Source organism: Marmota marmota, unplaced genomic scaffold (genome assembly GCF_001458135.2).
Source record: "Marmota marmota marmota unplaced genomic scaffold, marMar, whole genome shotgun sequence".
NCBI classification, from domain to species: Eukaryota; Metazoa; Chordata; class Mammalia; order Rodentia; family Sciuridae; genus Marmota; species Marmota marmota.
The window spans coordinates 4,691,134-4,717,057 of record NW_026000119.1 but is presented as its reverse complement, the minus strand read 5'-3'; the positions used below and the strand labels follow the sequence as shown (position 1 = coordinate 4,717,057).

The following is a 25,924-nucleotide window of genomic DNA, read 5'->3' as shown; positions in this document are numbered from 1 at the left end:
TACTTCCCTCCTCACTTCTCTCCTGGCTACTGCCAGGTCCGAGTGCCTACTAGGGCTAAGGAGAGGGCGAAATTGGCAGCGAACTGAACAGATCAGTCAGAGGAAGAAGGAACGAAGTTAGAGAGTCAGAGTCTCTCTCTCTCTCTCTCTCTCTCTCACACACACACACACACACACACACACACACACACACACACACCACGCACTTACACTCAAAACTCGGACTGGCGGTTCCGCTGCTCCTCCAGTCCCTGGAAAAGGCGAGCTAGTGAGCGCCCTCCAGAACACTGCTCCCACCCCAGCTCCGGCACGCGCTGAAGGCAGCTCTAACCCGCGTCCCCAGCGCAGCCGCTTTGGCCGGGTGTTCCCGAAAATAAAGTGGGGAGGGAGGGTAGAGGCAGCTCCTGAAAACACCCGGGCCACACACGCGGCGACCTACAGCTCTTCCTCAGCGTTGGATTGGAGACAACGCCTGCAGCGCCCTGCGCGGGTGAGATCCGCGTCGCTGCCCAAGAAGAGCCCACCTGCGGGTTCGCGCTCAATCACCGCAGAAAGTGGGGCTTGCCGCTGTCCGGTTCCAGCTGTGCCCTGGGCTCCCAGTGCCCTTACCGCAGCGGCTTAGAAGTTCAACCCTCAGCCTTGTCGCCGGCCCCTCGCGCCTTGGGAGTGTTCCCGTGCGATGCACCAAGCGGACGCGCGGCACCCGGACCTCGCCATGGCTGGGGCGCGCATCCTGCTCTATCTGTGGCTGGGCTTCTTCAGCGTGAGCCTAGTGCAGGGAGAGAGACCGAAGCAACATTTGCCCGAGCTCCACCAAGCTATGCCAGGAGACCGCACGGCAGGTGGTGGCCCGGGCCCAGAGCTGCAGCCTCTTGACAAGGTGTCGGAGCATATGCTGCGGCTCTACGACAGGTACAGCGACAGTGGCAGAGTGGAGGCGGCACGGAAGCCAAGCTCCCGACAACGAAGCTCGCAGCCCCGGCGCCCTCAGCCCTTGCGCGAAGGCAACACAGTTCGCAGCTTTCGTGCGGGAGCAGCAGGTGAGTGCTCGAGGGGAGCCCCTTCCTGCTGTCGCTCGCTCTTTGGCTTTCTCCCAGGGCCGCCCCCCCCCCCCACCGCTTCCTTGTCAGCCCTTGGCTCGGTAGTGCTACCTAGGGACCTTTCCCCGCCCTTCGCAGCTGCCCTCTGTGTCCCTTGTCCTGTCACACTTCGCATTTCTCCAGCTGCGATCTAGATAAGCCCAGTTTTATAATCCCAAGTGAGTGGGAGTCGAGAGAAGAGCTCAGAGCAATAGAGGGGGTTGGGGGCGACATTTTATGCTCAGCGTAGCCCTCCTGCTCTGGGTGCCTGGAGTACTTCTAGGGGACCTTATCCCGAAGATTCCTAAATTGGTCAGGGGAAATTCCCTTGGGCTAGGCTCGACCTGTGTTTACCCAGAAGCAGATGCCATTTTATGCCAGCCGAAAGGGCCCCAGAGAGTAAAGCGCACTTGAACTAGACGCCTTCCCCTTGCCTTTTAGGTTTTCGCTTCTCCAGATTTTGCACGGGCTCTTAACTCCTCGCGCCCTCTGTGTTACTATATTTGACACTTTCTACTTGATAGTCCCTACGTGGCAAACACCCAAATAAAACCAGGTGCTTGAGTGTATACATTACTTAAAACCCATCTGGGCAAATAGGAGTTGTACCATCCACTCTGGGAGGAGTTGGGGGCTGGGGGTGGAGCAGCTGCGGATCCTAAACATCTCTTGGAATCTGCCCACGAGAATCTGCTCATCCCATTTTTCAACGCAGATCACTGCAGACTGAAATTCGTGGCTTAACAAGGTTTCTTCGCTTAGCCCCTGTGGTGAAGTGAATAACTTACATGCTAACAGTCTTCCCCTCTTGTGCTAATGGCTTGAGGGAAAGTTTCCAAACCCTATTTATATGCTTTGAGGATGCACTAGGATTTTTCCTTCCTTACATTCATGATAAAGAAAAACGTGAATGCAAAGCCATCTTTAGTGAAGCATCAAAGAATCTTCAAGAAAGGAAACTATGCCTCAGTGCTCTGATACATTTTCCCCAACTTTGATATGTAGGACTCCTGGGGAAAAAAAAAAAAGGAAAACTAACACATCCATCAAGGAAAGTCCAAGGTTGAAACTGTGAATAAACTTTAGAGCTCAAAGGCATGATGACATTTACAATAAATGTGAATTATGCTTTCTAATGCAGAAGTCTTTAGCTAGAGGCTGAGCTGAACCAGGTTTTACTTTCTTCTTAGAACCATAAGCATGACTTGTAAGGAGCTCACTTCCACTAGGGAAACAGAAACCTGCCCTGCATTATCCACAACACCCCAGATCCTTGAGGAAGCTGTCCTGACAGTGAATGATGGGTTTACTTTAGTGCATCTCTGGGGGAAGAGCTGAATGAAGGAGCAGTGTGGAAGAAACAAGGATTAGAAGGAAGTTGGGTGGGCAAGGCAGGAGGCAATACTGCAGATACTCAAGTAACTCTTATGTTGATATTTGTTTTCTTTGTTATAAGCCCAGGGAATAACTGAGGCACTGGAGAGACAAACAATTTATATTTTGTATTGACAAGTTTCATTTTTAGTATAAACCACAAGTTTGGAGGTAGAATTTGAGTTTGTTTCATTCACACACATTGTATAGTTTTGTTGTTGTTGTTGTAGACTGGGTGAACTATGTGTAAGGATTTGAATAACTCAGGCACAGTATACTTTGGGGCTTCAATTCATTCTGCACATTATAATTTTAGTGTCCCTTATCAGCCCCACTGTGGTCTTCTAGCATCAAATGATAAACTCTGATGCAGAGGCCAGACATTCCCTTGAAATGATGAATAGAAGCTTGAAGCATGTATACAAGGCTGTGTGCCCTGATAAGAAAGGTAATCCCTTTAGCATCCTAGAGACTGTCTTAATGACTTATTCATCAAATGTAGACATTGGTTTTTGTGGAAGCTTAAGTGTCATGTTACCTGGTTGGAGACTCCTTGAGAGGTGGTTCATGTTGGACCCCTTCCAAGAGTGTTTAGTTACTAACACACTGAAAAGACTTTATTATAAGGCAGTCCTGGCTGAAATGAGGCAGGACTCCAGAAAAGTGCTAAGGTTTTCACGTGTGTCCCTCTCGCTTCATCCATATCAGCATTTTCATGACACCCTTCACCTTGTGACCTGTGTTCTGATGTGGGTGAAAGATGCTCTCTGCATTAATAAATTAGATATGTTTTTCAGTTCAAAGTGTTTCACAACATATGGGCTTCTCTGTACCAAAGATGTTCCAGATTTTAATGGAAAGTCAGGTGGTGTGCTATGTACACGGAGTGGCTGCTGATCCGGCAGACTTTCCAAGTGCTTATTCAGGCTGAGTTATAGCCTTAGAGACCTATTTGCTCTTTGGAACATACCTGATTAAAATTATTTATTGTTCTAAACCTAGAATATCTTTGGTTGAAATTTAGCTGCTGTGGTCTCCCTCTGATTACTTTCTACTTAAACCATTACTTGATGGTGGGTGGCATCCATCCTAAATACACTTTCTGCTAACCCCTGTTCTCCTCCCTCAACTCAAGGCAGCTGGTGTGCCAAAACCGTAAGTTTGGAGCACTTATAAGCTTTTTTTGTGACGTGTAAGAGTTTACATAAAGAGAGGTTTTATCTTTCCCTTTGTAAAAGTTGATTTACAAAATTATTGATGGCAGAGACGTTTGGCCTGATAAAACACATCATCTTGAAGGAGGACAGAAGGATATGAAATTCGCCTGTTTTAATCTTGATTTAAGTTTGTTCTTGGCTTTTACATGATGTTTTTTTCTATCATGATCATTCAAGATAGATAATTTATGTTACTTACTTTATCTTTATTCCCATAGTAACTTAATTTCATTTTTCTTGGTCATAAATGTAACCTCTTTAGGAAAACCAATTAAAGCACATATGTTCTTATTAGGAAACTATCACTTTCGATGACATACAAGTACAAAAAGACTACATTTCAGTGGTTATGCATTGTCTTTTTTAAAATCACACATATTTCATGAATAAAAGAGAATGATATTGAAGTAACCCAGATCCACAAGTGAATATTTTCCTTCAATGAGGAAAGAAAGATTCTTTTCTACTAGGAAGCAAAAACTTTAAAAATGAAGAATCAAGATTTTTGACATGTTTCTGAAATGCAAGGTGAAAATATAAGAATTTGGAAAAATAGTATATGATAAAAGGATCATCACACAATAGGAGCTGTTTCTGTATAATATGTGGACCAAGGAAAGCATCATATCTTTTAATGATAAGCAACTATAATTATTTTATTAGAATATACTTACCTTGAAATGCCTAGCACCTAGAAATGAGGCTTGAAACTAAAGAGTACTTTATCTGTTGTTTTTATTTAAAGGACAATAGTACATGTGGAGGAATTGGATGTGCAGCTGCTTTGAATTACACACCACTTTGAATACATGATAGCCTTTAATGAAGTTTTTACTGTAATAGGCAAGACAGCTTTATAATATCTGACATTTAAAAATCCATAATACCATGAATTCTTGATTATCCATGCTCGATGGAAAGGAGAAAGAGAATGAATCACATAAAAAATAATTCAAATTTAGCTTTGTAGTACATTTAGACACACTTGGAGAAACCAAGAGACCATGAAGGTCAATGAAAAATAAAAACCATAAGCAGATAATTCATTCAAGCAAATAATTCACTCAATATTTGTATAATAAAATATATGCATAATTAAAAATGAATTAAGATGTTTACATACATTTTACCTAAGCAGTACAAGTTCACAAGTAATTGACTGAATGAGTTCAGATTTCAAAATAATTAAATAGTCACCTACATGCCCAATCTACTTCTAACTATTTTGGTATGGTAGAATTTTGTTTTTGGAAGAGTCATTGAAGGAAACAAGTTCACCTGCTTCAATGGAAGCATAAATGGGCATCATGATATATTTGCTAGACAATTTTCAAACATACTGAGCTCATCAAAAAATCTGTTATTTCTATTGACCTGATCTAATTTTCTAGGAGAAAATTTCACAAAAAGAGGTCCCTGGAAGATCTTAAAAGGTGCTACATAAAATTGGATTCCATGGTCAAAAAATTTGGAAGAAGGGATCTGTTTTCTTTGCTGTGGGACCTTTCAGTGCCTTTAGATGCTAATGAGGCTCCTTAAGAGGGGCACACTTTTTGGAGAGAGGATAATTTATTCTTCTCTACATGAATTTTGGAGAATTTTAGTTCTAAGATTGCTAGTTGGGAAAATACTAGTTTAAAACCTTCCTAATTTAGGGCTAGGTTTGTGGCTCAGTGGGAGAGCATTTGCCTAGCATGTGTGAGGCACTGGGTTTGATCCTCAGGACCACATAAAAATAAATAAATAAAACCTTCCTAATTTAGCAAGAAAGAAGATATGCCAAGTTCAGTGACTACTATGAATGAAACCCGTCTTCATTCTCATTTCCCATTCAGTACCTATCTCATGATACTTATGTATATTGTTAGTTTTTGAACTTGGTTATAATTGACATTTTACCGTCTTCCTGCTTTTATGTTGAAAATCTCTCTGAATATAATTTTAGAGTCTCTCTGTCACCAAATTTTATCTTCCCTGTCTCTTTATGAACTTTTCTTTATTGTCTTCTTCTACATGATTAAGTACCTATTTTTTGTTTGTTTGTTTGTTTGTTTTAAAGCTACTTTATTTGCAGAAAAATACACTGGGAGATTGTACATATCATTTTGTTAATGTTTTACCATCATTAATACCTATATGAAAGACACATTTGCTCAAGACATCCATCAACTCCCTTATATAATTCCCTGAACTAGCTGTATTTAATAGATAAAATAAAATTATACCCCTCAAGAATCCTCATAAAAAACTTTGAAAAACTTGGCATATATGTTCTATTGACTAGTCAGGATTTTTGTGCTACAATATAAGACAGAAATTTTCTCCCCAAATTTAGATGGTTTTCTCATTTGTTAAATTTGCATATCCTACTGAGCAAGGGGGTACACACCTGTAATCCCAATGACTGGGAAGGCTGAGTCAGGAGGATCCCAAATTCAAGGCTACCTTCAGCAACTTAGTGAGACCCTGTCTCAAAACAAAAAAATAAAAAATGTTGGGAATGTATCTCAATAGTAAAGTGCCCTTCAGTTCAATCCATAGTACCAAAAGAAAAAGAAAAAGAAAAAAAAATTGCATATCCTAGTAATCAGTATTTTTTTTTTTTGTACCAGGGATTGAACTCAGGGGACACTTGACCATTGAGCCACATCCCCATCCCTATTTTGTATCTTATTTAGAGACAGAGGTTCACTGAGTTGCTTAGCACCTCACCATTGCTAAGGCTTTTGATCCTCCTGTCTCAGCCTCTGGAGCTGCTGGGATTACAGGCATGTGCCACTGCACCGGCTATAATCAGTAATCTTAATAATTTTATTTTGGTGGTAGTAGTGGAAAGAAATTGGCATCAGAAATAGTCTAAGATAGAGCTTTCCCTATGTCAATTTTCAGTTGAGTCAATTTTTATGATAATGTCATGAATCCGTGATAATAGAACTTTTAAATGGAAATATCTACATAGTGATATAAAAACTTGGCATATATGTTATATATGGCATATATGTTATATATAGTGATATATGCATCAGTTGATGCATGCTAAGGTTGGATAATGTCAACTTTGGACTGTAATAAGTGATGACAGTATTACCCCAAACTTCTCATACATATTTAGCAACCAATAAATTTGCTAGTCTATTCACATGTTAGTAGGAATTGTGTCTTGGCATATTGGCATATAAAGCTGTAGATAAAGTGCCCTGGTAACACACACTTTCAGTGGTGCTATTTTTAAAGGCAAGGATTTCTCTTTATCTAAAAACATCTGCAAGTAGGTCATAAAGTGAAATTACCATGGTGTGTTTATTGACTTACTTCTTCAATGATCTCCTTTAAAGATCTATCTTCTTTTGTTAACAGAAGCATGGTAAATGCCTTGATTATATTTGGGAACACTATAAATGAACGTGTTGAGCAAAATGATCTCACTTTACTAAAAAAGGTACTGTCAAATATGCCTTCTATGTAATAATTACATCCAATAACTTCAGAAATTCGAGGTTCTTTGTCCAGCCTTTCATTGTATAATTAAAGCAGCTGAGGTCCAACACACTCTTATTTACTTTTCCTTTGATTTTTAAAAAATTTAATTGCATGAAATTAATCCTAGAGACTATATTGAGTGATTGTTGTGGGTAGATATAGGTTAAGATGAATGGTTTTCAAGTTAAAAAAAAAGATCATTAGAGTTTATTTATTTATTTTTTTTGTTACCTAAGGCTGAGCATTGGGAGATTTAAATTCCGATCCTAGCTAAACTGCTGTAATAAAGTCCTTGATTATTGCTATTATCAGCCTCTTCATCTATAAGGTGGGTTAAATCATACCTACTGTGTCTCTTATAGAACAATGGTGAAACCCATTGGAGAAAGTTAATAGAAAGATACATCAAAAGTTTAAAAACCGGGCTGGGGTTGGGGCTCAGTGGCAGAGCACTTGCCTCACACATGTGAGGCAGTGGGTTAGATCCTCAGCACCACATAAAAATAAATAAACAAAATAAAGATTTTGTTTAAAAACAGTTAAAAAACCCTAAACAAGATATTCTTAATATTTTGAGAGATTGTCTTCCTCTAGCTTCCCACAAAGCCTTAAACACATCTCAAATGCTGATACTATATGTTTGTTTGCAGTGATAATGTAAATATAAAGAGATGGTAGGCATCTTGTAAAATAATCTATGATTTTCCCAACCTACCTTCAACAAGTTACTATCCGGACCCCAGGGATGGAGTGGAGCAGAGTTGTACTCTTTTGCAGAGATTTCATGAAGTTATTTAGTATCATAATATGATCCCTGAATCAGCAGCATCAAAATCACCTGGAATCTTATTTGAAATTTTCCAGCCCACACCAAAATTCTGAGTTAAATCTGAAGTAGGGCTCAGCAAATCTGCGTTTTAAAAAGCCAGCAGAGTGATTCTGATCCATGTCTGAGAAACACTGCTCTAAGCTTCTATCCCTAGAGTCTTGAGTATTTTGCATCATAACCCATATTCGAAATCTAGGATTGATTAGCGTGCTATTCCTGGCCCTCAGTGGGCGTCTCCATGGACAAATGGTTTATTAACTTATGTAATGGTAAGCTTCTTTTGTTTTGCAAGGTATATTGCTGCCTTTATGACAGTTTTTGCCCTGGAGAAGGCTTCAAAGTATGTTAATCAAGACTGCTTGCCCTTTACTCACAGCTGCAGAGAGTTTGTGACCTAATAGATTTGCTAGAAGACTGATGTGAGCAGGGGCCTCCAAACAAAGTCCTTGGAGGGCAGGAAGTCTATCTCATTTCATGGTCACATTCTGAAGACCTGGCATAGTTTGACATGCAGCTTGAACTCAGTTGAGTTGAATTCAATATTCAGAGATGAAATAAGAAGAGATAGTCGAAAAGCTGTCAGGTAATGAGTCCTTTAAGAAACAAACTTGTCTTGAAAGAATTTCCCCTGAGGCATATTATCATTTATATATAAATGGAGATCATATTTTACTTTATATACAACTGATCTAATAATTCTTCATCTCTAATTAACTGGAAGGAAACAGCTGAAGAAAGGCTATTGCCAACTTAAGGAACTTGAACCTACTTGAAAATTTTTTCATTATGGTGTTAAACTTTTGAATCTGGTAAGTTTGCACAGTTGTTCATTCAACAAACGAACATACACACCTATTTCAGGAGGTAAATACTCCAGACCCTGTGAAGGACTAGAAGTTCAAAGATTTATAGGACTCAAGTCTGCCCTCCAAGAGCTCACAGTCTAGGAATGCCCCTGGGCGGAGGCTAAGAGCAGATAAACTGATTAATGAACATTTGACTATTCTAGAAAAACATACATTATATCATCTTTGGCCATGTTTTTACTTTGGACATAGAAAGTGGTTGTTTGGAGTTCTCATAAAACTTAAGACATTTTGATTCAGACTCTGCAAGAAAAATAAAATTTTGTGACCTTTTCATCTCCCTCTTCCTGAAAGTGGAAGGTAGCAGAGAGAAACTACAGCCCCAGCTAAGAAATCCAGAGCAAATATTCAGCCAGTGGCAGCGGGTGTAGAGTATATATAACCTCTTCCTAGGTACCCCTGGCAGTTCTGGCCGCTGAACTTTGTTTGGACAAAGGAGTTGTGGGGGAGGGGTAGTAAGGAACTGTTCTTAGCTACATATTTTCTGTATGACTAAAATGTTTTCCCTGCTTCCTGGGGATTTAGCTAATCATCAAGATTTCATTTAATCTATTTGCTTTAAAATCAGACTTTACATAGAAAGCTTTCCATTGTATGTTCTAATTCCCTTTGAATTCATTCTGTGTGGGCCAACACAAAGGTGAACTTCCCCTCACCACTCCCTGGACACTGCCTTTGCTACTCTTGGAGAGGGGCTGAACTGCTCAGGCATAGCATGGCCAGTCTTGAGTCCCCAGGTCAGATCCCAGCTGCTTAAGCTGAATCCTTGCCCTTGTCAGGTGCAGGTGCTCTGTTTTCAGATAAAAACAGAAATAAATCTTCTACCTTTAAACAGTCAAACTCCTTACATAAATCTACATAGATAGACAGTGACCTGAAATCAATTGTAACCAGCTGACTCACTCTGTGGTCCTTCATTTTTGCGTTTCTGTAATGCATAGGTTGAATTAAATCTGTTCATAAAAGAAGCATTTATTGAATATTGCTTAAGGGTCAGGACCTACTGTGGGAGCTAGAGAGTCTAATGTAAAACAGGAACTCATCTTTAAGGTGTTTTTATGGTTTTAGAAAGGAGCAACACCAAATTAAAATAATAGAGGCAGCGTCCCAGTCAAGAGAGTGGATTGTCAAGACCACCCTGCCTTGGGAGGTGGTGCCTTTGCTTTACCTTAACAAACAAATCCAGATTATCAAGTTGGAAAGGGGTAGGAAAAAGTTTTCCACAGAGAAGTGGCAGGGTCAGAGTCCCAACAAGCAAGAGGGAGGGTTGTGAGTTGTTCAGAAACTCACCTGACTTCCAATCTCCCTTTCAATTCTCAGATATTATGATTCTGAAAATTCAGAATGTAAGATTATAATGCCAATGGCAAACCTTAACTAGATTGCAATAGATATCTTCCCAGCAAGAAAATTGGGCTTGTTGGAATGCCAGCAAACAGTTAGAAAATAGTACCACCTATTGGTAGCTATATTTTGGCATCATAAATTTGTCTTGGGGAAGAGCTGGAAACAAAGCCCCATGTTACATGCAAAGGAGCTGAGAGATTCTGTAGCTTACTTTTCACACCCCATCCTACCACAAGGGAATCCTCCTGCAATAATCTGGACTTTTTCCCATTCTTACCAAGTTGAGTCAAACAATCAAAAGTCATGACTTACATTGACCAGGATTTGTCCTCCTTTCAATTGCCACCTTTAGATTTATTCTTATCTTTGACACTAGAAAGAAAAATCCTGCTTTCTCTGAAGTCCCTCCAATAATTCACAATAATTTTATATCTTTGCTAAACTGTTCCACCCCCAGGTCATCTATTCTTATTTATTCAACTCAAACTTATGAAAGAGTTTCTAGACCTCTCTACATCTTGATTACTTTCCTGGTTGTTTTTGACATATCAGAAAACAGTTAAGATGAAAACACCCAGAATTGGGCATGCTGCTCTAGATATTTTTAGATTGGAATAGCATATAATTAGTATTATCTTGTATTCAAAATTTTAGGCTATCCAGAGCCTAAAATAATTCATAAACTATTTTTGGTAATATCAAGAAGCCCACCTTTCTTTCTCATATTATCATTACCAGTATCATTATTATCAGTTTTTTCTTATTAATCAGAAAACATACCTGATGTTTTATTCAATCATTCCAAATACATAATTATCTGAATACTTCAAATGAATTAAAAAAAAGTGAACATTAAGGCATTTTTCTTTCACTGGTATTTAAACTTAGTTATCGGTGTGCGTAGATAAATCTTTGCAACAACTCATGGGGGAAGAGAGAGAACTCTAAAGCAAAATTCCCATTATTAAGTACAGGAAGATGCTTATTTAAAAGCTAAATTAATATACAAATCTAAAAAAATATAAAATGCCTGAAAGCCATTTAATAGATATTATTGTCATGTGTTTCTATTTCAGGGAGGCATTTATCTCATTCTTAATTATTGCTCATACCCAACTTGCTAAATTCCATGCAGCTGTCTTAAAGCTGTATTTGTCCATTGTAAATGTTCACTAAATGTTTATTTGGTTGCTTTGAGGAAAGAGCATTGACTTGCACAGAAATTAAATAACTTAAAATCAGAGAAAACAAAAAGTAAGCATTGGTCAAAGAAGGAATGCTTTATAGAAGGTGGCTACTTCAAGCTTACTTTTTAAAAACAGGAAGGAGAGTAGGAATTTAGAGTAGGCAGAAAGAGAACTTTCCTTGATTTGAGCAGAAATGACAAGAGCAAAGACATCAAGTGCTGGGTATAACTTAACTCCCCTTTGGTTAGAAGCTAGATGTGAATTAGCCATTTCTTGTCTGAATTTGGCTGGCTTAGTTGTTTGCTAGAATTCAATATAACTGGGTTAATTTTAAGCATTATTATAATTTATATTTAAAATGTTGCCAATATTCCTTGTGGAAAAGCTTCCAGATCTTCAGCTGCTATAACAGCAGCTGTGACACTGCTGTAACATGTTCCTTCCTTCCTTCTCCTCCCAACATTCCCTTCTGCCTTCATCTTTAGTGTGGTTCAAAGGGCAACTTTTCCCCACGTGTTCCTCTGTCCCCTATCTGGACAAAGTTAAGTGCTTCCTCTTCTGTTCCAAGATCCTTAACACCTTGGACAGCTAGTGTTAAAGTGGCAGAACTACCTGCACATTACTCACGTTCCTCTTTCTCACCAGGGTGCGTGAATAGGAGCATCTATTTGTGAAACCCTATGATCTAGCCCCAGCTCTAGCACCTGGTGGGTGTTCAGCTCATGTTTGTTAAAGTAAATCATTTATTTTGCTTTGGTCTCTGTTCATGGCTGGTTGTAGTATGTTTATGTGTGTAATACACAAATAATACAGTGGAAACTATGTATATAATCTCTGTGTTATAAGGCCCTTTTAGCTCTAGAATAGAGCAGTTTGTTGGTCTTAGACTTTCGGTTGCAGATTGAAATGATTAACTGCAGCTGGAGGGAAATTTTTAAAGTAATCACCAAGATTATCTTTATCTAATATGTCCTTCATAAAGAAAGAATGTTGCATTTCAAGAAAGGAATCTTTTGCCCAATTTACTGTTTTATTTGCTTATTCATGTTGAGCAAAATCCTCATTCTTTACTGCCTTTGGAAATACAAGCTTTAAAAAATTTCCTTTTGGGCCATATGACTATAAAACTAGTGGTTATTCTAGACCACCACCATCCAATAGAGATTTAATAGGAGCCACAAATGTGAGCCACATATATAATTTTAAAAGTTTAGTAGCTACATTTAAAAATGCAAAAAGTAACAAAAGCAATTAATTTTAATAATATAGTACATTTAATCCAATATACTCAAATATTATCATTTTAATACATACTCAATATAAAATATATTTCTGAAATACTGTACATTTATTTTTGTAGCAAATCTTTGAAACTCAGGGTTCATTTTACATGTATACAGCACGCCTCACTTTGAACTGAAGTAGCTGGTCACTATCATCCTGGCAGTGCAGTTCTAGCATTTAAGGAGGCTTTCCTATGTGGACTTTACTTGCATTCATTTAATTAATCCTCACAACAACTCTGCAGTTGATACTACTGGGCTCATTTTATAGAGGAGCAGACTGGGATTTTGTTTAGGTAATTTGTCTGAGAACAAAATACATTTGTTTGTATTTGTAATTTGTCTGAGAACCCCTATTGAGTGTAGTGGAATAGGTACTGGGTCACAGGGCTTAAACTTTAAAATCATGGCCTGAACTGAAATGGGAGTGGTGGGACCAGGTGGTGTGACAGATTCTGAGAATTTTCATGAGAAGATATTGAAGATTAGACACAGGGGTGGAGGCTGACCAAGAGTAGGTAACAAGGTGATGGGAAACTAGTCTGAAATAAGGAAATGTTTTGAAGCAAAATGTGGGGGAAAGGAGCAGGATTAGTTTACCCAATGAGACTCTGCCACCCTTGTCCCTCGGAATTCATTCATTCACTGCCAGTAAGTTTGGCAGCTGTTCTATTGCCACAAACTTAGAACAGAGTGACTTCTCTTCTTCCATTTTAAACTTCCCTCTGCTACACGAAGTTTGGGTAAAAGTATATGCTATGGTGACTGGGATGAATTAAGGTCAGAGTCTCTGAACAACTCCAATGCCATGGCTTTGTTATAAAGGTCTGCAAAATATTATCCTGGTGTCATGGATAATACAAATGTGCACAAATGGCAGTTTCCTTCTTTTGCTTCACACAATGTTAAAAATGAGTAAAATGTGTTTCCCATTGCACTTCCTCTGTGCTTGGGGACTCAGTGAACTCATTTTAAGTTTCCACATCTTTATAAAAATGTTTTGTTTTTACAGAAACATGTTTTTGATCAAGAACATAATTTCATGATTGCGTGTGTTTCTGAAACAAGTATGTATATGGAACAAGTGCATGAAGGAAAGCCTCGGTTTTGGTGGCCAATCCCAGGACTGGACATTCTTTAACCTCAGCTTTACCAATAACTTGTTAGATGATCTCATGAGAAAGAGCCGTGTTCTGCCTTGACAAATCTGTCTCCTTCTCTCTACTATCTCTTATTCTGGATATGAAGAACTAGAAGTACAAGTAAACAATTTCAGTCTTTTTGTTGTTGTTGTTGAGCCATATAGAAATTTAACTTCAAAATTTATGTAGTATCAGATTTCAGACAAACTATACAAGAAAAAATTTAAAAACATTTTTGAATGGGTGGCTCATTTTTTAATATATTGTCTGAATATTAAGTTACTTCACCCTGCCTACCCAACACATATCCTGCACCCTACATTTTGTGAGGCAGGTGTGAGATACAATCCCTACAATACTGTGAATAGTGGCATTAATTACACTGGACGATTTACATTTAAGAAATGCCTAACTGTCCCTCTCCTTGGTCTATACCCAAAGTACTTAAAATCAGCATACTACAGGGACACAGCCACATCCATGTTTATAGCAGCACAATTCACAATAGCTAAACTGTGGAGCCAACCTAGATGCCCTTCAATAGATGAATGGATAAAGAAACTGTGGCATATATAAAGAATGGAATAATACCCAGCAATAAAAGAAAATAAAATCATGGCATTTGCACATAAATGGATGAAGTTAGAGAAGATAATGCTAAGTGAAGTTAGCCAATTCCAAAAAAAAAAAAAAACAAATGACGAAATGTTTTCTTTGATATAAAGAGACTGATTCATAGTGGGATAGGGAGAGGGAGCATGGGAGGAATAGACGAATAGATAGAGCAGAGGAGTTGGAGGGGAAGGAAGGGGGCATGGGGTAATTAATGATGGTGGAATGTGATAATCATTATTATCCAAAGTACAGGTATAAAGACACGAATTGGTGAGAATATACTATGTATACAACCAGAGATATGAAAAATTGTGCTCTATATGTGTAATAAGAATTGGAATGCATTCTGCTGTCATATATAAATAAAAAAGAAGAAACGCTTAACTAGATCCTTTTTGAAATGCTTTAAACTTATCTCATTTAATTTTGATGACATGGGAGGTAGAAATTATCTCTATTTTATGAATGAGAACAATAGCTCCCCCAGTTAATTAAGTGCCTGAACCAGCACTTAAGTCAAGGTGAGTCTAATTCTAAACCTGTGCTTGTATCTAGTAGGCCTGGGTGCCTCAGATAGGAGGCTATTACAGTACTTTGTCAAAGTTATATGTGCAGATCTGTATCATCTCTAGAATGCTCAGCTCTGCCCCACCCCACCCCTGCACTAAGTTTACTATGGTGTTATCATTTTCACACATTTATGGTGCTTCAGTAAAGGAAACAACAAATCATAAAAGTGACTATTTTTTGCTTTAAACTTTTTTTCTGGCTTTTAAAATTACTCCTGGTGACTCCCCACCCCTATTAGAAACCCTCAAAAGCAAGAGTTTGCATAAATTTTTTGGTTTGTATTTTTTTTTAATTGAAGTAAAATTCACAAAAATAGGAAATTAACTTTTTAAGAGAACAATAAAGTGGCAATTGATACCTTCGAAGTGTTGTGCAACAACCAGCCGCATCTAGTTCCAAAACATTTCTATAATTCTAAACTCCATAAGGAGTTTCTCCTCATTTGGTCCTTCCTCTGGTCCCTGGCAAACACCAACCACTATGGTCTCTATGAACTTTACTATTTTGAATATATCACATAAATGAAACAAAACAATTTGTGAACTTTTGCATCTCTAGTTTATTTCATTTAGCATAATGTTTCATGGTCTATTTACATTGTGAATGTATTGATATTCATTCTCTTTCATAACAGTAACATTCTATCTTTTAGAAATGCCACACTTTGCTTATCTGTTTATCCACTGACGATCTATTGAGCTGTTACCACCTTTTGGTCATTGTGATAGTGCTGCTATAAACAAATACTCAGTTGAGTGTCTATCTTCAGTTTTGGAGGCATATGTCTAGGAGTAGAATTGCTGGATCATATGGTAATTCTATATTAAATGTTTGGGGACCTATCGAATTGTTTTCCACAACAACTGAACCATTTTACCTCCCTACTGACAAAGTGAAAAAGTTGCAATTTTTCCACATCCTCTCTGACTCTCTGGTGTTTTAGGGTTGGTTTGTTATAGCATACTAGTATGTCTCAACTAGTACATTGTGGTTTTGATTTATAGTACCCTAATGACTAATGTTTTTGAGTATCTTTTTATGTGCCTGTTGGCCATTTGTATATCTTCTTTGGAGATGTGCCTATCCAAGCCCTTTGCTCATGTTTTATTGGTTTATACAGAGTTATAACTGTGGTTGAGTTATAGCTGCCACTTATGTACTAGGTTCTGGATATTAGATTTGTCAGATATATGGTTAACATTCTGAAGATTGTCTTCTCACTTTCTTGATTATGTCCCTTGATGCAAAAGTTACTAATTTCAATGAATTTCACTATATCTGATTTATAAATTTATTTTATTGATATATCTATTTGTTTTCTTTTGTTGTTCACATTTGAGTGTCATATCTCAGAATTCATTGTCAAATCCAAGTTCATGAAGAATTACTCCTCTATTTTCATTGGAGAATTTTATGGCTTTTATCTCATATATTTCGGGCACTGATTTATTTTGAGTCAAAATTTTTCACATGGTTGAGGTCTTATTTATTTCTATTTACTCTTTGTCTTTTTTGTTTCCTAGGAGACCTTAAAAGCAAAGGACTGCATATTTTTAATCTGACTTCCCTAACCAAGTCTGAAAACATTTTGTCTGCCACACTGTATTTCTATATTGGAGAGCTAGTAAACATCAGTTGGAATTGTCCAGTGTCCCCAAGATGCTCACATCATGCTCAGAGAAAACACATTCAGATAGAACTCTCTGCGTGGAGCCTCCAAGCTAATCTAAACCAAAGCCAACTCCTGGGTCATCTGTCAGTAGATATAGCCAAACCTCATCGAGATACCATGTCTTGGCTATCTAAAGATATCACTCAGCTCTTGAAGAAGGCCAAGGAAAACGAGGACTTCCTCATAGGATTTAACATGACCCCCAAAGCACAGCAACTGCCAAAAAGGATGGTTCCTTTTCCGGAGCCTTATATCTTGGTGTATGCCAACGATGTTGCCATTTCTGAGCCAGAAAGTGTAGTGTCAAGCTTACAGGGACATTGGAATTTCCCCACTGGAGCTGTTCCCAAACTGGATAGCCACATCAGAGCTGCCCTTTCTATGGAACGAAGGAAGAAACGCTCTACAGGTATCTTGTTGCCTCTGCAGAACAATGAGCTTCCTGGGGCAGAATATCAGTACCAGGAGGAAGGGGTATGGGAAGAAAGGAAGCCTTACAAGACCCTTCAGACTCAGCCTCCTGAGAAGAATAAGAACAAGAAGAAACAGAGAAAAGGACCTCATCAAAAGAGTCAGACGCTTCAGTTTGATGAACAGACCTTGAAGAAGGCAAGAAGAAAGCAGTGGGTTGAACCTCGGAATTGTGCCAAGAGATACCTTAAAGTGGACTTTGCAGATATTGGCTGGAGTGAATGGATTATCTCCCCCAAGTCTTTTGATGCTTATTATTGCTCTGGAGCCTGCCAGTTCCCCATGCCAAAGGTAGCCATTGTTTTAGCCCTGTTCTTTCTATTTCCACAGAGTAGAAAGCCACACTAAGTTGAAGGTGCATGTTGTGTCAGTGCATGTTTTCATTTACAGAATCCATCTGGACCCTGATTTATTACATTCTAAAGTGTAATAGGTAATATGGTTATGCTTGTTTTTACTTTAATGGTGTTAAAGTAATATGAGGTCAAAATGAATATGAAGAATACGAAAAAAATGTATGCATAAAATATGCCTTTTGTGTTGCTTCCAAACATGGTGCATATTCAACTAGTTATCTATACCTATCTATGATAATCAAACCCCAGGTGGTAGAAGACTGGTCTTTGAGAGATGTTCAGGGAATGGAATGCATAGAGATGGTGGAAGCAAAAGGACAAGCTAATGGGATTGATGCCCTGATGCAGAACATTTTTTTTTTTTTTTGATAAGTAGTTACTCTTGAGAAGAGTTGTCCCTACAGAGGTTAAGATCAGGGTTTGGCTAGGTAAACTGGCCTCATTTGATCTTCCAGATGTTTATTTCATTTGCTTCTCTGCTAAATGTCAAAAAATAAGGCAAAATAGAATATGATGACTTTGTAAATGTCTTCCAAGACCCATTTTAACCTCTCAGAAATTATCTGACTCTTCCAAACTCAGTTAGGACTGCGTTTTATCATATCACTACTGAGTATTATGACAAATATATTTTCAGAAGTCTCTCCAACACTCACCTCTTTTTTGCACAGCAAGTCCAAGTGACAGTTCTCTTTCGATGTATGGTATAAATAGTAAAATAGAGAGGTACCCTCCAGCCTTCGGTTCAGCTTTTGCCATGCTTTCATTCTTAGCTTCAAATAATCTGAATCTGTATTAAACAATGAGAAGTGACCCAAGGAATAGAATTCAGAGAAAAAAAGTGGATTTTTAAAAATACTTGAATCAATTTTTGTTATAGTTTGATAATGGGGACATAAGATCCTTCACCTCAAAGAGTGACTGATTTCTGTTTATAAACCTTTATGATAGCATTTTTATGTTTCTAGTCCTGTGATCACTGGGTACTATGCACATAAAAACAAAGGGGCTAACTGACATCCTGTTTTTCTTGTTAGGATATCTCAGAAAGATAAGCTTTTCACATTTTCCAAGACCTTATGTTTCCCAAGGATTTTGAATGATATCAAGTTTTGTAAACTCAATACAAAGTAAGGATTATCTACATTTACAGTGATAAAAAGCACCTTATCTTGTCTAAAGATTCATGGAGTACATTTTTCTGATGAAACAAAAACCCATTCACCAGAGATGACACTTAGAAACACAACAAAGATGACACCTGTCGCAAGCAGAGAAGAATCTTTTACCATATGACTTGCCTTGTGGCATCCAGAGGCAAGAATGGATTCCTCTACTGTTAAGTTCAGGAAGACTGATTTTAGATAGGCTGAGGGTTTTCTAAACTATCTCTCTCACCCTCATAAATAGGTCACTTGGGTAACCTGGAAAAGAAGGTTTTTTCCCTCCCTCCTGACTCCAGGCAGGTTCCAGAAAGCCATACGAATGTTGAGATGTTCTTTTTGGTTTGCTTTTCATTCCCTAACTCTGGAGAAGGGTCTTAGCCTCCAGCCTTCCACCACTCTCCTCACTTTTGTCTCTCTCTTCTGTTGGTGCCACCTGCTTTTACTCATCCTAAACCTGGTATTGCTCCAGAAGAGCTTCACCATGGTCCTCAGTTATCCAAAGAATAATTATTTAAAAGCTAATAAGGGATTAGTTACAAAAAGGATAAATTTAAGGAAAGAAGTATGTTAACATAGCAGAATAATTAAATATGCATGCTTAATCATACAGGGCTTCTTAAACCTTACTTTGTCTGCAAACTGCCTGGGGTTTTTAAATATGTAGGCTCTGATCCAGTGGGTTTGGGGCTGGAGTCCATGATTATGCACATCTAACAAGCTTCAGCATGATACTAATGCTGCTGATTCACAAATTGTACTTGGAGTAGTGACATTGATAAGCAAATGCTTTTGGCTTGAATCTTGATTCTACCATTTACCAACTATGGTTCTTTAGATAAATTACTCAAACTCTCTACACGTTAGTTTATCATCTTGGAAATGGGTAAAAATAGTAATAATAGTACCTCATAACAAAAATGAGATGGGGAAAATGAGATAGTAGAGCAACTTGCATGCAGTAGGTGCTCAATAAGTATTTGCTGTTATTGTTGTTATCATTAGTGACCATTGCAGAGTCTGAGGAGAACAGAAAATTAAGTGTGGGGGTGCTGAAGAAAGACTATGTAGGGAAAGGGAGCAAGAAAATAAAAGTTGTAAAGCAAGAAAAAGTTCTGTATTTCTAGTTCCTTTACAAATATCACAAGATTGAAAATAGGATTCTCCCTGCGGGTTTAACAGCCTGTGAGCTCTTCCAGTGAGGTGCCTTAGGAGAGTAATAGAATGAGGAGAGCATCCATTGCAGCAACTGGACTCATCATAATATTTGTCAAAACTTGGAATGGCATCAGAGCTCCAGGGAGACATAACAGGGATAAGCATGGAGCTTTCTCTCTGAGCTTGATATTTCCTTTTGCCAAGTGGAGAGTGGAGGTTTGGCTGTTACAAAGAGTTTTCAATCTCTTGTCACCTTGTGTGGATATGCTTAACTTTTAAAGCTTTCTAGTGGTTTCCTTTAAGTCTTCCAATGGTACAATAACCAAGGGATGGGAAACATAAAGCCGAAGGAAGGGCAAGGGGCAAGTATGTCCCTTGTCAGCATAGTGTCGAATATGGCAACCAGAGAGAGCTACTTAAATAGAAACGCAGCCTGACCAGCTGAACAAAATGAGGGTCTGCAACTAGGTCAGCATGACACGTGCAGTAATGGAGGCACCAAAGAATCTTCAGACTTTAGATATTCATTTTGCCCCAGAGAAAAGTTCTCCCAGGCCAGACTGCTCAGCTGCTCTCCTGTTTTGGGTCTCCTGAGCAAAAGCCCGCTCTATATGACAGGTCTCTTCTTCTGCTAAAGTCGACAACCTGCTCCATAATTCAGAACAGCTGTGCTCTGCCTTTCCCAAATTCCAGGCTTTGCCCTTTCACTGATTCCAATTAGATAGTTTCTGGGCCCTCACACCCATGTGGGCTGGACTGGAAGAGTGGGGAGCAAAACCTCAAGGTCTGGGTCAGGAATGAAGGCTCCTAGCCGATGATGACATACTCTCCCCCTGCTAATGTATTTGTAATCAAATTCAACTTGAGGACATCACACACAGCTTGGCAGGTGCAACCTGACCACTGTAGATTTCATTCACAGACAGAGCAGTTTGGATTTTTCCAATTTCTAGCCCTTATAGGCAATCTGTTCTCCCAGAGAGAGAGAGAGAGACTCTTGGAATTCTGCCATGAGATGAAAAATACCAACATAGCCAAAGCCAAGTTCTTTGCCTCCCTCACTACCTTAGCAGAGATGGAAAACAGAAATTTCAAATGAAAATGGTTGAGCCATTGTTGCTGACAGAGCTCCAAGAAGCAAACAAGGATTAGAGGAATGAAGTTACTTTTGCAAGGAATTATGCAAAAACTAGGGATAGCAAAGACAGAACTAGGCAGCAAATAATCCAAATATGTTGCACCAAATATCCCATATGAAAAAAATTCACATTAATTAGTTCAAAACCATACATCCTCAATGAATTGCCTGAATTTTCCAATTCTAATGTCTGGTCATGAATATAAACACTAAAAACATTGAATTGTGATGTGCTGTGTTTCTTAAGCAAAAAATTATCTGACCTGATGTCGAAGACATGTTTCAACCTCATTTAAAAGAGAGGCTGGTGACTGTAAGAGAACAGGCTGGCATTTATGGCTGAAACATTTCTCAATCTCAGTAAAAAGAGTCATGAGTAACACAGTTTGAACTCAGAAACAAACCCAAAACTGTGAACAGGCAATATGCTTCACCCCAGAAAATTACAGCATGGATCATTTGTGCATGACATAATTATTCCTGGTAAGGGGAGCTTGATCAGAGGATTCCATAGTGGGAAAAAAGGGGAAACTCCCTAGTAATCAGAGAGGTTCTGATAAGAAAACACTACCACCATTCAAGGGCTTGTGCTGAATTCCCGCGAGCTCACTAGAGACTACTCATACCCTCATAGTTTCTGACTCCATCATTTATGAGTTGGAGGTTAAGGGGGGAAAAAAGGATAGGAATTTTCCTAGGAAACACCCATGAATATTTTCCATATCTCCGGCAGAACCTTTCATTTTTGGTGTTGAATTTTTTTTCCCACAAAAATAGGTAAAATGAAGGGTATGCTGTTTCCTGTAAGTATTTCATCTATTTACCAAATATTTCTTCAGTGTCAAGAGTATACAGTGTTCTAGGCACTGAGGACAGCAATGTGCAGCATATTTATTGCCCAAGGGCTGATCTAATTAAATAGAACAAGTTTGTATAAAATGCAAATATTGAATCATTAGACATTAACAATAATAGAATTATGTTAGAAAATCTGGCTTTAAAAATCTTTTGGGGGTTCATGACAAGCTGTTTGGATGATTGAGTCTTCAGAATAAATTTAAATCAATAGAGAAAATTGTATATCTGCAAAAGTTCTTTTTAGAAATTACTGATACTGCTAAGATAACAAACAAAGCCTATTGACATCCATGGTTCAATGCTGGTTGCAATTTGGGTGAGGTTCACATATTTTATTGATGATGTAGAGCACCCAAAATGCAAAGTAGAATAGCCTGGACTTTTTTTTTTTCACTTAAGGGGCGAAACCCTGTTTTGCAATCAGTCCAAGCTAGTGAATTGAAACTTGACTTCTCCTTTTAACTTATACATAAAGTCCCTCGAAAGTAAGAGTAAAATTAAGACTAATTTTTAAATTATTTATATTTATTCACAATAAGTTGAAGTCAAATGTATGGACTCTTTTTTTTTTTTACAATGAAATTGAAAAGTGCAATGAGACAAAATATTTTCCCTTTCTCTGCCAAAAGGAATCCTTTCCCACCCCCCACAATATGCTGATTTTCTGTATTATTTTCTTCTCCTTTGACTTTTATGTAACTTGTGCCAGTTTCCCGTGTTGGAGTTAGGAGTTTGAATTTAAAATCCCAATTCTTTGTGGCAGAGGTGCCTCTAAGCCATAAGAAATATTGCTCAAAATCTTGAAATTAGAGTGAGAGTTTTGACTTAAATCCTATTCCTGACTTGAAGGCTGGCAAATTACCAGATTCCTCTCCCCTCCCCCATTCTCTCTTTGTGTGTGTGTGTGTGTGTGTGTGTGTGTGTGTGTGTTGCTGGGGATCAAACCCAAGGCCTCACACATGCTATGCAAGCACAAGCATTCTACCACTGAGCCTCATTCCTAACCCCCAAATTTCTGTTTTTAAATATGATTGAAACAAAACCAGTTTCACCCACCCAAAGGAGACCATGGGGGAAAAAGTGCTGTTGAAAGCATGGCATCTCTTATGGAGGTCTTCTGGCCATCCTGCAGGACCTAACACTCTGGGCTAGCAAAACTGACTCCTCCCTTCAATGCTTTGAGTTAGAGCAGAGCTGTATGGGGCTTTCTAAATAAAACCACATGTTTCACATGGAAGGTAATGATCCCATTTGGGTTTTCCCGGGGAAGAGATTTAACCCAGGCTTCCTTGGTCAAATGTCTGACATCCATGGGATGACCTTGGACCCTCTAGTTTATTCCCACAGGACAAGATCTACTCCTAAAAATACAACTCTACCAAGTCTAAACCCATGGAGCAACAGTGACCCCCAGTGGCCAATGGAGTGGTATTTTTTAACCTCAATTTGCACTTCTGAAAGTTGAATAATTACATTAATGAAACAGTCACCATCCAATTCATTTTCCTGGCAACTAGTAAAGAAATTAATGCTCCTCTGTCCCACTTAGTTTTATTTTGATAACAATGCATAAACATCACTATAGTAGTGGCATTAAGGCACCTCTGTTAAATAGGGTATTTTTTAGGGTTCTTCATGATTAATGTAGGGTCAAGAACAACAACAAAGACTTTTTTTTTTTTTATTGCAAACCTATTGTTGAAAACATCACTGATATATCAATTCCATGGCTGGGGATTAAATTCTTTGAAGTTAAGTGATTCCTGCTGAAAGAATGGGCTCAAATTCTTACCACTTATAAGCTATTTGACTTCAGACAGGTCATTTAAGCTTTTTGAGTCTGCAAAATGTAAGAAACAGTGTTTTTGTTATAAGGATTAGAGGTGGTCTGTATAAAATGCCTGGAATATAGCAGGTTCTCAGCAAATGACTATCACTTCGGGGCGATGGGGAGCAGAAGTTGGGCATAGCACACTATGTGACATAGTACACTATGTCAGGATTTTACAAAACTGTTGAAACAAATTCATTATATAGGCATTTTGTGTGATGAGGAGTAGAATAACCATTCCACCTAACATGTGTTCTCTCATTTCTTTTCTCTAGTCTTTGAAACCATCAAATCACGCTACCATCCAGAGCATAGTGAGAGCTGTGGGGGTTGTTCCTGGGATTCCTGAGCCTTGCTGTGTGCCAGAAAAGATGTCCTCACTCAGCATTTTATTCTTCGATGAAAATAAAAATGTAGTTCTTAAGGTATATCCTAACATGACAGTAGAGTCTTGTGCTTGCAGATAACCTGGCAAAGAACTCATTTGAATGCTTCATTCAATCATTAGTTTATTTTTATGGACTTTTTTTTTTGCACTGCCAATGCATTTTGTTCCAAAAGATTGTTTTATAGTCAAAAGAGAATGAGCAAATAGATTGAAGATTTCTACCATGCAGAACTGGACTGCATTTGTTCCTGAATGTAACTAAAAATAAATTTGTAGTAAATATGGACACATATTTCTTTCTTTTGAAAAAAATCACATGAGGAAAAGTATCAAACTGTTTTTAGAACTGTTAAAGAACATTCTGATTTATTTTTGTAAGGGGCTTTAAAAATAGAATGGAGAAACAGCAGTAGCTTATCATTTATCTCTACTCATTCTAACAACTTAGGGGAAACAGTAATTTCATATTTTTAAGTAGGCTTGTTGCCTTAGATTTCTGAAAAAACCCAACATGTTTTAAATATTCCAGTCAATGTTAATGTTTATATTAGAAGTTCTTCACTTGTTTACCCTTGTTTTCTTTACACAAGTCACTGTGTGCATTGAAGTGAGGGTATGCTGAGTGTGTGTGTGTGTGTGTGTGTGTGTGTGTGTGTGTACATGAGCCTGGGTCTGTGTCCTCTATAGGTGGTGTACTTAATATGACTCTGTAACTCAGTCTACACAGGATTCCTTGTTTTTCAGTTTCATGTTCTGGCAAGCACCATTTTAGTATGAGAAATTTACTAAAATGGTAGAGCAATTCAAGAGCATATACAGAGTTGCCATTGGATCCTCCATTATATTGGAAATACTGCCATTTTCAGTTTTCTGCCTTCCAGAAAAGGGAGTCAGCAGCTCAGTTTTTAAAAATCCCAGATGCAACTCATCTTTTGCACTTCTTTCTTATATGTCTTTTCTAAAATTAATTTTATAGTCCTTCCTGTTAGATGCTGTGGTGTACACCAATAATCCCAGACACTCAGGAGGGTGGCTGAGGCAGGAGGATGGCAGGCTTGAGGCCAGTCTGGGCAACTTAGTGAGACCCTGTCTCAAAAAGAGAAAAAGAAAAGAAAAAGAAACTCCCTGTAAAACACAAGAATAGCAACAATTCTTCCTGAGGCCATTGGAATTTTACTTGCTTGATAATGCCTTGCCTTCCTGTGGAATTGCCCATAAACCTTGACTATCAACACTCTCACGTTGGTTGAATATCATTCATCAACCACATCTGGATCAAGGGCACCTTTTTCACACAAATTTGGGCCTTTGCCTCAGTCATGGAATCTACACTTTAGCAAAGCTCACAAAGTTTATCCACCAGGAAAAGGAGTCAAATGTAGATACTATTTGGTTTTTGTTTCATTTCCATTTATCATACATACTTTTATCTCATTTTTGTCCTAGAATATTGTTTTATAAATCTTTCCCTTGCTATATTTGCTTGAGATACAAGAAGCCATTTCAGGCTGTAGATGGTTGTTAGTGTTTTATCTGTGGTTAGTCCTTGTCTTAGTTGAGTATTACCTGGTGAATAGAAATAACTAGTCTGTTTTGGAAGCTGTGCAGGATCAGAAGCCATGGAATTTTGCTGTGTTTCTGCCTGTAGCTATCTATGGTGGTTCAGTCATCTAATAAATATTTATTGAGCATCTATCTATTTTGTGGAAGGTTCGAGTTAACTGTGTGTCTTGTGTCCTCCCTGGTAAAATGAAGAGACTGACTACTTGAGCTGGAAGTCCTATTGGCACTGAAGGTTTGGGTTTTTATTATAAGCTATTCTGTACACATCTTCCTTGAGGGGACTATAGTGATGGATGTGAAAACACTGCAAGTATCTCTGTGCATCAGCCAGATGAAG

General features: G+C 38.4%; 1 protein-coding gene across 1 annotated transcript; it reads left to right on the top strand.

Moving 5' to 3' along the window:
• Positions 1-25,721, top strand: Bmp3 (bone morphogenetic protein 3). Its single transcript, XM_015499186.2, has 3 exons — positions 1-1,040; positions 16,513-17,423; positions 23,912-25,721. Exons 1-3 carry the CDS (start codon positions 680-682, stop codon positions 24,101-24,103), a joined length of 1,464 nt encoding a protein of 487 aa, XP_015354672.1. The 5' UTR covers positions 1-679; the 3' UTR covers positions 24,104-25,721.
• The last annotated feature ends 203 nt before the right edge of the window (positions 25,722-25,924 follow it).

What these genes read in the sequence shown, in the direction of transcription:
- Bmp3 (XM_015499186.2), top strand. Translation starts at nt 680, where the DNA reads ATGCACCAAGCGGACGCGCGGCACCCGGACCTCGCCATGGCTGGGGCG. An exon ending in CTTTCGTGCGGGAGCAGCAG is followed by an intron (nt 1,041 to 16,512) that starts GTGAGTGCTCGA and finishes TTTGTTTCCTAG; the next exon opens with GAGACCTTAAAAGCAAAGGA. An exon ending in GCCAGTTCCCCATGCCAAAG is followed by an intron (nt 17,424 to 23,911) that starts GTAGCCATTGTT and finishes TCTTTTCTCTAG; the next exon opens with TCTTTGAAACCATCAAATCA.